At 41.0% G+C, this 15,440-nt stretch overlaps 1 protein-coding gene across 1 annotated transcript; it reads right to left on the minus strand.

Annotated features, from left to right (window-relative positions):
* Positions 1–6,330: 6,330 nt before the first annotated feature.
* On the minus strand, positions 6,331–12,340 carry LOC143856497 (chlorophyll a-b binding protein CP29.2, chloroplastic-like). The gene is made up of 3 exons (XM_077366737.1): positions 11,968–12,340; positions 8,086–8,319; positions 6,331–6,690 (listed from the first exon to the last, which is right to left on the minus strand). Exons 1-3 carry the CDS (start codon positions 12,205–12,207, stop codon positions 6,331–6,333), a joined length of 834 nt encoding a protein of 277 aa, XP_077222852.1. The 5' UTR covers positions 12,208–12,340.
* Positions 12,341–15,440: the final 3,100 nt, after the last annotated feature.

Consider the following 15,440-nt stretch of genomic DNA (forward strand, 5'->3'; position numbering starts at 1 on the left):
TTTCTGTTGCTGTGGTGTGTATAAAATTTCTAAATCTGTGCCATTGCATTTGAATTGTTAGCATTTATAGCAGAGAATTGCTGAGTTAGTCTATTTTCTGTTGCAGTGGTATCTGTCTAGATTTCCTACATCTGTGCCGCTACATTTGAATTACACTGAGGCCATGTTTGGCAGCCATGAAAATTTTATCATTCCTCTAGTGGTGGAAAAGGGGCGAGGAGGATGGGAGAGGGAGAGAATTGAGAGGGCATATGAGTGAGAGGTGGCTGAAACCAGGGAGAAGAAAAATCTATACTCAAAATAGATTTTTTCCCCCTTATTATCAACCATTTCTGGCCATCTCCTCCCTCCTTCTCAAAAATTTTCCCTTTCCCACTCTCCCTCGCTCTTTCTCACCACTCTGTAAACTAATATTCCATAAAAAGATTTCTCGGTTGCCAAACATGGCTTGAATATAAGCATTTATAGCAAAGAATTGCTGAGTTCTGTTCTATTTTCCGTTGCTGTGGTATTTGTGTACATAAATCAGGTTTTAGGGAAATTTCCCTAAAACGTTCGAAATGATTCCATTTCCATTCCCACTGAAACGAACTTTACATATCCTTTCACATCATTATTTCTTTGTAATTTTGACTGAAATTTCTGAAATTTGATCGAAATTCCTAAAATTCCACCGAAATTCTTGAAATTCAACTGAAATGGTTGAAACGACATAAAATTGGAACTATGTTATGATTTGCAGTTCATTAACTTAGAGATTGATATTTGGTAGGCAACATCATTGAACTGCACGACAAAGTAACTGTATCTTATGCATGGGATGTCAAATTGGCATGTGACCATTATACCTTGTAACTCTATGTAGTATTGCCATAGAGTTGGGGTCTTTAGAGGGAAGACTGGTCATTGTACTTTCTTATACTTCATTACATGGTACTTTATTCTCTTTACCATTTTAGGCATGCACAACAATGCATATCTCTAGGTGTTTGATGTGAATTGGGTTGATTTTGAGATTTCAGGTTGAGATTTTACTTTAAGTCGGTTCAATATTTTGGGTCTGTTCACTACGGGGATAGAAATCCTTGGGTGAGCTGTTTCTGGGATTGGCTATCATGTTTGGATATGTTTATCTTGAAATAGAGGGTTCCCTTTTATAGTCGGAGGTTCCGTGGGCAGTCATGTGATATCGACGTGATGCCGGAATGATAACAGAAAAGGGCGCGGCTGCGGGCGTTGGCATAGGGCTACTGGCTAGAGATGACATGTCGTTGATATGATGTAATATGAGATGCATTGTGCTAATGTGACCTTTCGGTCATCGGCAGGAGATGGGACTTTGTACGGCCCTAAATGAAGCCGATCCGGCGGTATGAAGGATGAAGCCAAACCTGCGGTGATGGATAGGTGGCAGGTGGGTGAAGTGACGTTATAATGTCCTCTTTTACAGTGAGCTGGAGGGATAGTCCATATGATTGTTGAAGGCTTCCACTCGGCCGAGGGCCTCAGGCTCTCGACTTACAACGGCTCCAAGTTGAGCCACATGGTGCACTCGGTTGCAAGTCGTAGGGTGTCGGTTAGGCGCTCTCCTCTCGGCAGAGGGATGGTGGGGCCGGGGCCGCAAGGAGGCCTTTGGATGTAGTTCTTGGTGTTTTCCTCTCGACGAAAGTCTCACTATTCTTGACCGAATGAGGCGGAGTAGTTGGCATCTGTAGACAAAATGGGGTGACCACTCCAAGTCGTGACCTTGACAAAATGGGGTGTCTACAGATGCCCCACATGGCCTCAGGCTATCGGTCGCCCGACTTTACCCCCCAACATTGAAGTTTCTCTAGTGCACTTTTTGGATTGCAAGAATTCTCTTTCTAGATAAGTTAGTAAAGGAAAAATATTTCTAAAAGTTCCTACTTTATTTACAAACGACAAATGATAACTCCAACCAACCCTATTCAATATTTTACTTTAAGAGTGACCTTCAATTTATGATGATATCCCACTTAATTAACTATAATCATATCATTTCACTCTAAATTGCGAGAAGACAAATATTATCCAAGATATTTTTTGTTAGAAATGTTATTCTTGCAATCCAAACATGGCCTAAGTTTTTTTTATTTCCATTGTACACAGGATGTAAGTTCAGTTACACAGTAGCTGACCCGTCACAGGACTTTATCGAGTTGGAGTCACACTTACATCTTTTGCGTTGATTATACATGTGATTGGTAGGAAATTTCGCAGAAAGCCATTTCACAGCTCACTTTTGAAGGAGAAGATCCACCTCAGACGAATTAAATGAATAAGACAAAATCTATTGAAAAGTGAGCCTCTGTGGCTGTTCTCTCATGCAATCAGTATAGTTTTTTATTTATACCTTTATGAATTTCTTTTAATCACCATTGATAACTAGTAACAAGGCTTCCTAGAATATCTAACAGGGGTGAATTTTGTTATTTACTGATTCAAAGGCCCTCCTTTGCACCTTAAATCCATATTCGATCCAGTTAAAAGTAACATGGGGCTCGAGTGTTTTTGCTTTAAAAGGTGTTTTGGTCCTTGGAAAATAAGTGTGATTGCTTCATTGATCAGGTCTTCAAAATCTAGGTTTGAGAATGGCATTTTTTTTCCTGAAATTATGTATCATTCCGCAAACGTATAGAAGGTATTACTCCTACCGACAAGGGGATTGAACGTTGGGTTGGCTGCTGCACGCTCCATCAGCTGTGTGTGGCAAAATAAAGTGTCCATAGGTCCGAAAAGATGGAAAGAAGCAGAAGCCGATTACTATGTGAGTAGTTGCACAATACCGACATGAGGAATCAAAGGATCATGAAGTTAGCTTACGCCCTTGTGATTGCTTCCCATAAGCTAAGGCTGTACTTTCAGTCAGGCCCTTATGATTGCAGCCTGTAAGCTAAGGTTGTACTTTCAGACTCATGCCATAAACATCCTTACCGATCAACCACGAAGTTAGGTCTTATAGAAGCCAGCCACTTCAGAGAGTTTAGTCAACTGGTCCATGGAATTAGGGGAATGAATTCGACATTCAGAGTGTACCATTCTAGATGAGCATACTAGGGGCAAGAAGCAGAAGCCGAGTTCAACTAGTCGACCTAGGTGCTTTACGTGGCTGGATTGTTAGAGTTAGTACCCTAACAGTCAGTGCATTTTGTATTTCCTTTCAATTAAAGTTTCAATAAAGTTTTATTTCATGACATATTATGGGTATTAATCAAAAGAATGTGTGTGATGTGCTTACTTTATGACACATTCGTCCTTAGGTAGCAAAGTAGGAATGCCATGCTCAAGGATTCACAGATCCAAGGGAGCAAGGAGATATGACATTTTGGTTCTTTGCAAACCTTAAAAGTTCCTGGTTGGGGTTAAGATTGGACATCTCTTCATGTATACAACCAACACTATATTCGTCTACATGCACGTGCCATGAGATGATTTATCTCGGTCATCTGGGTAATGGACCCTAAGCAAGAAGAGTGGGTGCGACGATTGGATCGCACACTGAGCATGATCATATTGGAACAAGCTGCGGACATGAGATTATAAGGTTGTTCTACAAGACATGACCCTTTATATGTCCTTTAACTTGAGGGGTTATACTGATCTGTGACCCCATTCTAGGGTTTTAGTCTATCTTATAGTGGTTCTTGTTTAGAGCCACATTCGGATAGTACCGGATCTAAAGACAAACCCTCGAGATCAATAGGGATACCCAACACGGAATTCTCCATCCTAAACTTTAGGGAAAGACATCTACAATTTCAGCCAGAGGGGTAAGCCTATTAAAATACTTAGCCATGTGGATTTGATAAAAGATTTATCAAAAAGGTTTTGAATCATTAAGAAGTTTAAATAGTTTTGCAAATTCATTTGTAAGGCTTACACCGCTTGACCGGAATGGTATACCGTGAGTGGGCCTAAGGGCTAAGAGGTGTCCACCCCCCGTAGGACTTAATTCAGCAGATGTAGATCGGAGAAGGGACTTGCACATACTAGATGTGGTTAGGGGTAAGATGATTTGACGATCATCTTCAAGGTTACGTCTTGATGGAGGATACCGACTCAATGCGATTGTAGTTATAACTACGGAGCGAGATCACAGTGGAGTCCACCATTGAGTTATGCAGGATCGACCGTCTGATCCCTGCAACAATCCCACTCATAACTCGAATGACTGAGTACATTCTTACGAATGAGGGTCCTGCATTTTATCTATAACCAATTACGGATTTGATCCGATGGAGAAGAAACATAGGAAATGTTTAAAAGGATTTTAGAAATACATTGGAGCCTTTTCTATTCCCATTGGGCGTGATTTAATATATTTAATATATTAATTAGTGAGAGTTATACAGAAAGGAGTGAATTATCCTTTATAAAGTTCACATTACAGCCTTTGCTGCATGGATGGTAAGACCAAACCTATATAGATTATCATCGAGTTAGTTATGGTACGGGTAAAAGCTCTTTAAGCTTCTTTAGATTGCTTGTTGACCCAAGTTTGGGCACTTGGGAGTTGGGGCTATTGATATGACGTCAAACCCGGTGAAAATTCTGAGGGCCATGTGAAGCGTATTTAGCCTACGAAGAATGAGTTCAAATTGAATAAGGATGATGCCTCTAAAGGTACGTAATCCTGGTCTATCAAGTAGAGGAAGAATCATAAGAGACCATAAAGGTGATATTTTATTTGTTTTTTCTAATTTTTATGACACTAACTTGCAGGCATAGACTAGAAGTATGTTAGATGGATTGGGGTACTGTAAAGAATTTGGTCTATTCGACATCTGGCTTGAAGCAGACATTAAGATCTTGATCGATGTGGTCATTGACAAGAAGGATCCCCATGGTCCATTGAATATTATTGGCATTAGCATCAATTTAGAGAAGCTAATCAGGTTACTGACTATTTGTCTAATTTTGCCCGCAAAAGAAAAGAGAATCATATATACTGGCAGTAGAAGGACCTTTATAGCAAGACTAGGGGTACCTTAAGATGTGACTCTTTGGTCATCTCTCATATTTGTTTTAAGTAAATTTTGTTTTATTTTGGATTTGAGGTAAGGTGGTATATCCCTCTCTTGTACTTCTCTTATTCATCAATAAAATTTGAGGTGTGCTATGGTTCCTATATAAATTCTGAACCACCCTGTTTCTTTCTGGCACTATGGCATGCGCGTGTTCTCTAGGCTCCTACTGGAGAGCACTTTTTCTTTTTGGTCTGGTGGAAGATATACACAAACTTTGCGAAGATGGATGCACCTTCCAGAGAATGAGAGGGACGTCTCAGGTCCGGTGAGAATGGGATGGAGCATCTATTGTTTAGAGTCACCACGACGGAAATATGGGTCGGAGGCCCAATCATGACCTTATCAGTGATGCACAACTTACTGGAAATCCCAAAATAGGGCCTCAGCGAACCACAATTCTTTGTGGATCTGGTAACCAAGGTTTAAATCTCCGGTCAATGCCGAAATCGAAATCGTTAATATCCGAAACCATACTTTATTTCGATCGAAATTTCGTTTTCCGGAAATTTCAGTCCAAAATTTAAGGAAAATCACCAAAAAAATACGGGATTTATTCATTATTTACTTTTTTCCTGAAATTTCAGCCGAAATTAATAAACTTTCTGCCGGAATAAAATAGTATATTTGTTATTTCGTTGGATTTCGGCTAAAATTTTGAAATTTCGCACGAAATTTCAATTTCGGTGGGGAGCGGAATGCATTCTGAAACCGAAATTTGAAACCTTGCTAGTAACTACCATCAACCAGCATTACAAATTTGTCCCAATTTAACCCTTCTTATAATGCTTTTATGATTGCCTAACTTCTTATGCCTTTGGTCATCAAAGTGAATTTTCCAAGTAAACAAAGGGGCTCCACTTATCATCTCCCAAAATACAACTTAAATAATTAGCTTAGTTTCTTTTTTGCTAAGTAGACCTAAATAATTATAATTGAAGTCACATATAGTATCACATACACATAATATAGCTTCACATACAGATGGGAAAAATCTCAATGACACCACCCTTTATTCTCAACATTTCTACCCCATTTGTTATTTTCTTGAAAATGACTTCATTTTCATGAAAGGACAAACAAAGGGGGTGGATATACACAAAAGGTTTTTCAGCTTTACAGATCAACAACATTAACTCAAAAAAAAAAGGGCAAAGGATCAGTGATGTCATATGTTCTTAGATTTACAAGATGGTAGGTAATATGGATTGCAATTTAGATAAGTCGACCAAAATCACATCAATAAAAGAGTACATGAATTATAGATGGAAGAAGAGATTATTGCTCAAGAGGATAAGTTGTCAATGATGGTGGTGTGAAGTGGGTCACTCAAATGGGTGGCCCAGTTGTTGAGTGGGCCTTTTCCGGTAACTGCCGCTTGTACGGCAAAGCCCAAGAAGCCCACCATGGCCAAGCGGGCATGCTTGATCTCGGTCAATTGAAGTGTGGCCTTCTTCTCTGGATCCGATGATAGGCCCAACGGATCAAAGAACTTCCCTCCTGGGTACAACCTCTTCTCAGGGTCCAACTCCACGTTCCTCTGGAATTCTATATATCCAATTACTAGCACTTCAATCCATATCAATGCAGTAATGGAGAAGGGAAGAGGAAGCCCAAGGTAGGAAGATCCATCAACCAGCTCCACCTGAAAAATGCAAACTCCAATTTAGACTAAGTTACCCCTAGAAATGCAAGAAAAGATGCACAAGTTTAAGCCCTGCTTGGATAGTAAGAAAAATATTTATGATGGAAAATATCTTCCTGGGAAAAATATTTCTTTAGAAGATTTACAGGGATATTATTATATTAATATGATTATGGTTTACAGAGATATTACGATAAGTTGAAGGTACCTTTAAGTAAAAGATTAGTTAGGGTTGGTTCAAGACTTCAAGTTACCTTCTTGGTGAGTAAAAAAAGTCAGAAATTATAGTAGTTTCCTGTTCAAACTTTTCCAGAGAAAATTCCTCTAATCTATTTGGATTGAAAGAAAAAAAATCATTTTTGACAGGAAATCTTTTCTCTGGGAATTTTTTTCTTTCCATAATTTGCAGGGAAATAATAAAATTTGGGTTAACTTAAGAGGGATATCATCATAAATTGAATAAGGATGGTTGAAGTTATTTTTCTTCACGTGTAAAAAAAAAGGTTGGAAGTTATAGAAATATTTTTCCTTTCCAATTTTCCAAAAAATTCCTGGAATACAACAGGGCCTTAGGCTCGTTTGGATATCAAGAAAAACTTTTTTAACGATACACTTTTTCTTGAGAAAATTTTGACGAAAACAATATAAACATGTTAATTTGGAGGGGTATCATCACCAATTGAAGGCCCCTCTAAATAAAAAATAAATAGGATTGGTTCAATTTGTCATTTTTACTGTTTAATAAGTAGAATATTTTAGAAATATTTTTCCTTTCCCTGTTTGGATTGCAGGAATTCAATAGAAAAGGTTAGAAAAGGAAACTAGTTCTAAAATTTCCTACTTGTTTCACAAAAAAGAGGCCGGATAACTTCAACCAACCGTATTCAATTTTTACTAGGGCAGCAACGGTCGGATTCAATCTGAAAAAAAGTTGGGTCGGGTTAGGTTTGAGTTTTCCGAACCTGGGTTGAGGGTTTGGCCAACCTGACCTGAGTGAAACCCGACATTTTTAATCGATTTTTTTTTTTTAGGCTTAAAATCTCGGGTTGGGTCGGGTTGAACTCAGGTCAGGGCATCGGGTTCGAGCTGGGACAAGCGTTCCGTGGGTCGAGTCGGGTTGACCCTTGTCAGGTTGGGAAATCAGATTCTGGTTGGAAAAAGGGTTGGTCGGGTCGGGTTGGCCTCAACCCAACCGGAGTTGCACCCCTAAATTTTACATAGATGGGCCTTCAATCTATATGATAATATCCCTCTAAATTAACTATAATGATATCATTTCCCTCTCTAAATTGTAGAAAGTATAAAAATATAGCAATTTTTTTACAACAGAATTGTTTTTCTAGCCATCCAAACAACACTCTTGAAACAGGGCCTCCAGGGAGAGAGAATTCACACCTTTCCTGCATCTTGCCACGTGACTCCAGTGAGGGACTCAACCGCGAGAGCGCCGAGGGTGGCGAGCATGGCCCACCTTCCGTGTATGAGCTCACACTCCCTAAAGCGCTTTAACCCGAACACTTCACTGTAGGGTTGGAAAGGTGTTGATTTCACGTCTGAGCTCTCGAACTGGGTTCCAATAATCTCCCCGGCCGGGTTCCGGTCCAATGAATCTAGATCGTATTGCAAGTACTCAACGGGTTTTGTCACGCCCCGAACCCAGAATTCGAGGTAAGGTGCACGTGACAGCCGCCGCATACCCATAGGGTCGCCCTCACAAGCATACAAGGCTCCTTTACAATCAACTATTCTCAACATTCAGAGTAACTAGTAAATGCGGAAATTTTAGTCTCAATTAGAGCTCAAATGAAATACAAATATGGATTAGGTCCATAAGTCTAAATCCAAACAATTCTTATTAGACGACAATCACCTTAATAACGTAATAAAAGTCTCTAGCTCGAATAATGAAAGAAAGCAAGAAATTTCCTAAGCTCCAATCCAAGTGCCTGATCTCAGCAAGTCTACTGCCGCTCCTCTGTGTCTGAAAATTGTTAAACCACATAATGAGCTAACAGCCCAGCCGGTTTTTCAAATCCAAGCCAGCTAATAGGAAAACGAAAACAAAGCTGGTGCGGAAAAGAAGTAACATGCCATAAAATTTAGCCAATGCAGAAATTGATAAGAATTAAGAAGATCATTTCTACATAAGCTATATAAGAAAGATACATGTTTTTACAAAAACAGTTCCAACCACTCGGTTATGCAGTTTTCCACTTGGAAATCAATGACAAGAATATATATTTTCAAACACTTGATTTTGCATCTTTCCACTTGGAAATCAAATACTTAACAGTCTTCTCTGTGGCCAATTTCCAACCTTATTGGCAAGTAGCATACCCAAGGCGAACACTCGTTCGCAGGACTCACAGGTCCTAAAGCGCGCAATTTAATATTATCAATAGCCAGAGGACTCCCTACTGGCCGCCCGAGATCAACCTTACGGGCAGATAAAATTTGACCGGTCAACGTGATCACGTCCAGTGTACTCACCCACTGGCAGGTTGGGCACTAGATCCCCACCAGAGATCAACCTTACTGGCGGAATCCATTCCATACCAAGACTGTATACAAATATAGAGAAAAGCAATTTAATGTTTTCAATACCGTGCCATAAATTTTGAAGACGTTTCAAACCATTGGGGGCTCCCCCGTTCCAAACCATTGAAACCATATCATATATAGAATGCTTTTCAATAGTGTTTCATGAATTTGAGTTTCCAAAAACATGTTAGTCACAAAACTCTTTTTTGTATAAATAAGGAAGCATGTTAAGACTAAAAACATTTCATGGATAATGACAATCAACCATTTAATATGACATGCTAAAAGATATCAGTGAGAAACCTTTTCAAAACAAGTTCCATAAAATGAACTGTAATAAAAGTTTGCAACAGATCTAAATATATGCAAATAAACGTAATACACTGACATAGGGTAGGATCACCTACCTCTTGCGCAAATCCCAAGATCAAGATCCTATGAAAATGACCAACCTGTTAGTGCCCAGAGGTACAGGTTTCGCCTGCAAGGTTGCGGTTGCGAAGTTCAGTTTACTATATTTGATAAAGTTTTAAGTAGACGCTTTGATGTGGAGAAAGATGTCACGGCAACATTTTGATAGTGCTGTAGGAGGGTTTTAATACCATCCTTTTTAAATTTAGAGAGTGGGTGCCCTAAATTTTGGAACTCAAAAGTCAACACTCAATTCATCTCTGTTTTAGTAGTTGCACTCCTGTTGTTGACAAATACCAACCAGTAATGTTCATGTGGTTGAGGTTGAGCAATTTAAGTGCTTGCTATTCCATTTTAATATTGAAACAAACTACCATTGTTTAGATTGCTACTAATCCTACCAGACAACTACACAGCATAGGTTCTAATATGGTTTGCCTTAGAGGTTGGGCTGGCCATATGCTAGCCCCCTTCCAGGAGTTACTCAAGGTACAGTACACTAGTGATCCGAGCATTACAAGGGTTCACCAAAGAGATACAAGGCTATTTGGCTTGATTGTGTCAGAACAAAAATGTGTAGACAATTGCAAGGTAGCAACCAAAAGACCTGGCACTATGGGCCCTCTTCCCTGAAGGGTTAGAACCATCCTATGGGCATGATGTGCAGTCGTCACTCTAATTGTGTTGTTAATTTCAGATGGGTGTTGTGATTGCAATGTTTTAAGCATATCAGGAAAGAGTGTACGAAGGGTCATCACACTTTGTTTTGTATCTTATATGGGTGGGTTTTTCAAACCATGGGAGTGTTGAAACAAGGACATCAGGTAGCTAAAGTTTAGTTGCAAATGGGCTGCTTGGATGATGAAAATTCTACATAGATATTTCTCATAGGAGTCTTAATTGGTGTCAAATTAAAATGGCAGTAAGAGAGTTTGGAATATAGAACTTACATATATCAATGACCTCGTTGGCTACTAGATGTATGAGAGGAGATTCTTGAATTGTCTCTTCACCTCCAAGTATTCTTCTTTAGATAGACTACTTGCTGCTCCTTCAAATCCATACCTCTTTTCACAAACAAAATACCTTTCTTTTCTTCCTCTAATAAGAATGGAATCCCATCTAACTATGGAAGCAAGGACCCCCCATAAGCCTATGAAGCAGCTCCTTTCTATAGATACGATAACCCAAAATGTCCCCCATAGGAACTGTCCAAAACGATGAGGCTCACATGCCTTTTTTTTTTTTTTTTTTACATCTTCAATACCGTAAGATTTGCCGATAACTGTTTATCTTCTATTCCGACTACTCGAGATTTTCACACAATTAATCTGTCTTCAATTAATCAATAAATGTTAAATAATTCCTATGTAGATTGAAAGACTCATCTAAATATCGTATTTTATTCTCTAGTTTCCCAAAATTCAACCATTCAAAGACTCGTCTCAAAATCATATTTTATTCTCTCATTTCCTAAAAGTCATCCATTGTATTTTCATAGCCTACAGGATCATAAGCCTAAGCTCCGAGAGTTCGTAAAATCATAAGTAGTACCTTAACAATTCTCAAAGTCATTATTAAGTTCTCCAAAAATTTCTCAAGGGTCTAAATTAGATTCCTATAGAACACAATAAGTTAAGCTCTCACACCAGGCAAGTAATGACTAACATTCCACTACTTTCTAAGTCATATTCCAAAATCGACAATATCACAAGCCGAGTTCTAAGAGACCTATGAAAAACTTGAATGGCGCTAACATCTTAATTTCAAACTTTCAAACTTCTTAAGGATCTAAAGCCTAAGCTCTGATACCACTTTACTGTCAATTAAAATTTTTTTTTTTGTTATGCAAGCAATATTTCTAACAAGGAATATTTCTTTTTGAATAAATAGAAGCTACCTTATTTTCTACTAGTTGAAAAACTATAGGAGGAAACCTACGAAGCTTGAATCTTGAAATGATAGAGCTTCCAAAAAAATCCTACCTACTAAAGAGAGATTCTATTCAAAGCCAATTTTAACTTTAGTGGAGATGTTATTTTCGGTCAATCTTATGGTGCTTTCCAAAATGAGCAGCCTTTTAAAAAGAAGGTTTAAATGGACTTTACTCCATTGATGATAATAGCACCCTTTACCATTTTCAATGTCTCTTGCCTAAACATTATGCTTCAAATTGAAAAAGACACCCACTTCCAAGTAATTATTCTTATATTCGATTTGGTAACGACACTCATTTCTAAGCAAATAAATCCTGAGCTTGATTTTTGGTAATGACACCCATTTCAAGAAGTTAAAACGAGTTCAAGCATTGGGGCTGGGTGTTACAGGTTTCCCCAGCCCGAATGGGTCGAAACAGTAGTCGCCCACTAAACTCCCGTCTAGATATTCCGGAGCCTCTGCGCCCGGGAACCACAAGGGCCGGGTCGAAGTGGGCTTTGCCGGACTCTTCTTGGCGGGCTTTTTGCCGAACCCGAACCGCGCCTGGAATTTCCCGCCATTTAAGGGCGTATTCTTGAGCTCGGTTCCGAGGAAGCTGGAGGTGGCAGCTACTGTGGTGGTGGACATGGGTTCTGGTTAACGTGCGCAGGGAGGGTTGGAGAGATGGGTTTTGGTTCTGGTGTGGTAGAGGAGAGGACAATGGCTATATAGATGGGTTTTTGAGGGGTATCTAAGGTGTTGATCTGGGGCCGTTGGAATGAATGTGGTGTACATTTAACGGTTATGAGGTTTGTGACCTTATCTTTGCCTTATCGTTATGTCGTCCAGGTGGCAATGGTTTTTGTTGATGTTGTCTGAGACTTCATGCTCTGTGGAGTAGTATTTTTGGAGTGTTGTTCCAGGGGGAAGAAATCTTGGACGTGGGGTCCACTGAGTATTACACGATTGCAATTTGCAGCATCCACACTGTTGGGGTCCACTAAGTATTACACAATTGCAGTATTGACATGTGTTGCAAGCCACACATTTGCCAGCTTAGCACAAAGGAGAGGGGACAAAGGAGAGGCGCACACGGTCAGAGAAATCCAAAGGCTCACTGGGCGGATCACCACCTTGGGAAGGTTTATTTCGAAATATGCGGAGAAGTGTCTCCCCTTCTTCAAAGCTTTGAAGGGAGTTAAAAATTCTCCATGGACCCTAGAGTGCCAGACCGCTTTTGACCAGCTGAAAGCGTATCTCACCTCACCACCTTTGCTTAGTAAACAAGAACCTGGAGAGTAGCTCATTCTCTATCTGGCCGTCACAGCAAACACTTTAGCCACTGTCTTGGCACGAGAGCACGATGGACAGCAGAAGACGGTGTACTATGTCAGTCGGATACTCCATGACGCGGAGCTCAGGTATCAACGAGTTGACAAAATAGCCTATGCGCTGATACTGGCAGCTCGCAAGCTGAGGCCATACTTCCAGTCACACACTATTGATGCCTTGACAGATCAGCCATTAAGACAGATACTACACAAGCCAGACAGCTCTAGGAGGTTGGTGAAGTGGTCTGTAGAGCTCAGCGAATTCGATATCCGCTACAAACCACGCCCCGCCATTAAGGCTCAAGTATTGCCGGATTTCCTGGCTGAATGTAGCATACCAGGCGAACCCACCAAAGGGGAAGAGCCAGTACTTAACGAACCAGCCACAGCAAGGGAAACAATAATCTCCTAGAGGCCGAACGCAGCAGGTGACGATGATCTCAAAAGAGAAATGAACTCCGCAGAGCAATTCGGCGATCCCGAATGGAGCCTCTTCGTTGACGGCTCCTCGAATAAACAAGGGTCTGGGGCTGGACTAATACTGACCGGCCCAGACGGACTCTCAATTGAATACGCGCTTTGCTTCTGTTTTAAAGCCTCCAACAACGAGGCCGAATACGAAGCCCTCATTGCGGGGATGAAGTTATCACTCGAAGTTGGAGCAGATGACCTGCGAGCTCACAGTGGTTCTCAGCTAGTCACCAACCAATTCCTCGGAGAATATGAGGCCAGGGAATCCAGGATGTCGAAATACCTGATGAAGATAAAAACCCTCGCCCAGATGTTCAAAAGATTCGAAGTTGTCAAAGTACCTCGATCAGAGAATGCAAAGGCCGACGCCCTCTCGCGATTGGCCTCGTCAGGGTACACAAACCTGGGAGTAGTGCACATAGAAGTATTAAAGAAGGCAAGTGTCGATATCAAGGAGGAAACGGTTTTACATATCAACCAAGAACCCTCATGGATAGACGACATTGTCGAGTAATTGAGGAACGGAACACTACCAGAAGACAAAAAGGAATCTCGTAAGATCGTCCAACGATCTGCCCGTTTCACTACAAAAGATCATATTCTTGGCCCTATCTGAAATGCCTGGGACTCACCGACGCAACATGCTCACTCCGAGAAGTCTATGAGGGCATATGTGGGGAGCATTTGGGCGGAAAAGCCCTTGCTCACAAGATACTCCGAAGAGGATACTACTGGCCTACTCTCAGAAAAGATGCGTCGGAGCTTGTCAGAAAATGCAAAAAATGTCAAAAGTTCGCCGTGACGGACCATCTCCCCGCAACATCCTTAGTCCCGATCCTAAGCCCAATTCCCTTCTTAATGTGAGGAATGGACATCTTGGGATCTTTCCCTCCAGCTAGCGAGCAAAGAAGATTCGACGTCGTTGCAATCGATTACTTCACAAAATGGGTCAAAGCTGAACCCCTGGCAAAAATTACTGAACAAAACATCATGAATTTCTTCTGAAAAACGGTGGTTTGTCGATTTGGTATCCCCAAAATCCTCATCATCGATAACGGCAGACAGTTTGACAATGCCAGGTTCAGGAAATTCTGCACAGACCTTGAGATAGAGCAGTGGTTCACGTCGGTAGCCCATCCCCAGACTAACGGGCAAACTGAAGTAACCAATCGTATCCTACTGCAAGGGATAAGAAAGCGATTGGATGACCACGAAGGACGATGGGTTGACGAGTTGTATTATGTTCTCTGGGCATATCGAACAACAGCAAGGACCGCGACAGGAGAAACCCCCTTCAATCTGACCTTCGGAACGGAGGCGCTGATTCCAGTGGAAATCGGTGCTCCCGCCCTTAGAAACGAGAACTTCAACGAACATCACAACCCAGAAGGATTAAGAAGAAACCTGGACCTACTGGAAGAGGCAAGAGAAAGGGCGGGCATCAGGATGGCGGCATACCAGCAGAGGGTAGCCAGGTACCACGATACTAAGGTAAAAGAGAGGCTACACCGGGTAGGAGACCTAGTGTTAAGGAGGACCGCTATCTCACAACCCACAAAGGTGGGGAAGCTCACTCCAAATTGGGAAGGTCCGTACAAAGTAGTACGGATCATCGGGCCTGGGATTTACTGGTTGGAAAAACTGGACGGCCAAACGATCCCCCATGCCTGGAACTCCAAGAACCTTAGGAGGTTCTATCAGTAAGAAGGAAGAGGAAGTCAGTGTAATTGACCCAGTTGTAATCAGTTTCTTTTTATATAAGCAATGAGAATGAACGCTTAAATCTTCACTCGTATCAACGGTTGGAGGACGACCAACGTAAGGTCGTCCGTAAATCTAGCCGAGCCCTATATGACGCAACGTTTGAGGGATTCTAAAAAATCCCAAGTTGTAGCTCGTATGGATCAGTTCGTCCACCCAATGGACGGACTCCTCATATCAACGGTTGGAGGACGACCAACGTAAGGTCGTCCGTAAATCTAGCCGAGCCCTATATGACGCAACGTTTGAGGGATTCTAAAAAATCCCAAGTTGTAGCTCGTATGGACCAGTTCGTCCACACAATGGACGGACTCCTCA

This window comes from Tasmannia lanceolata, unplaced genomic scaffold, assembly GCF_043159265.1.
Source record: "Tasmannia lanceolata isolate RefF3 unplaced genomic scaffold, GAP_Taslan_0.1 ptg000023l, whole genome shotgun sequence".
NCBI classification, from domain to species: Eukaryota; Viridiplantae; Streptophyta; class Magnoliopsida; order Canellales; family Winteraceae; genus Tasmannia; species Tasmannia lanceolata.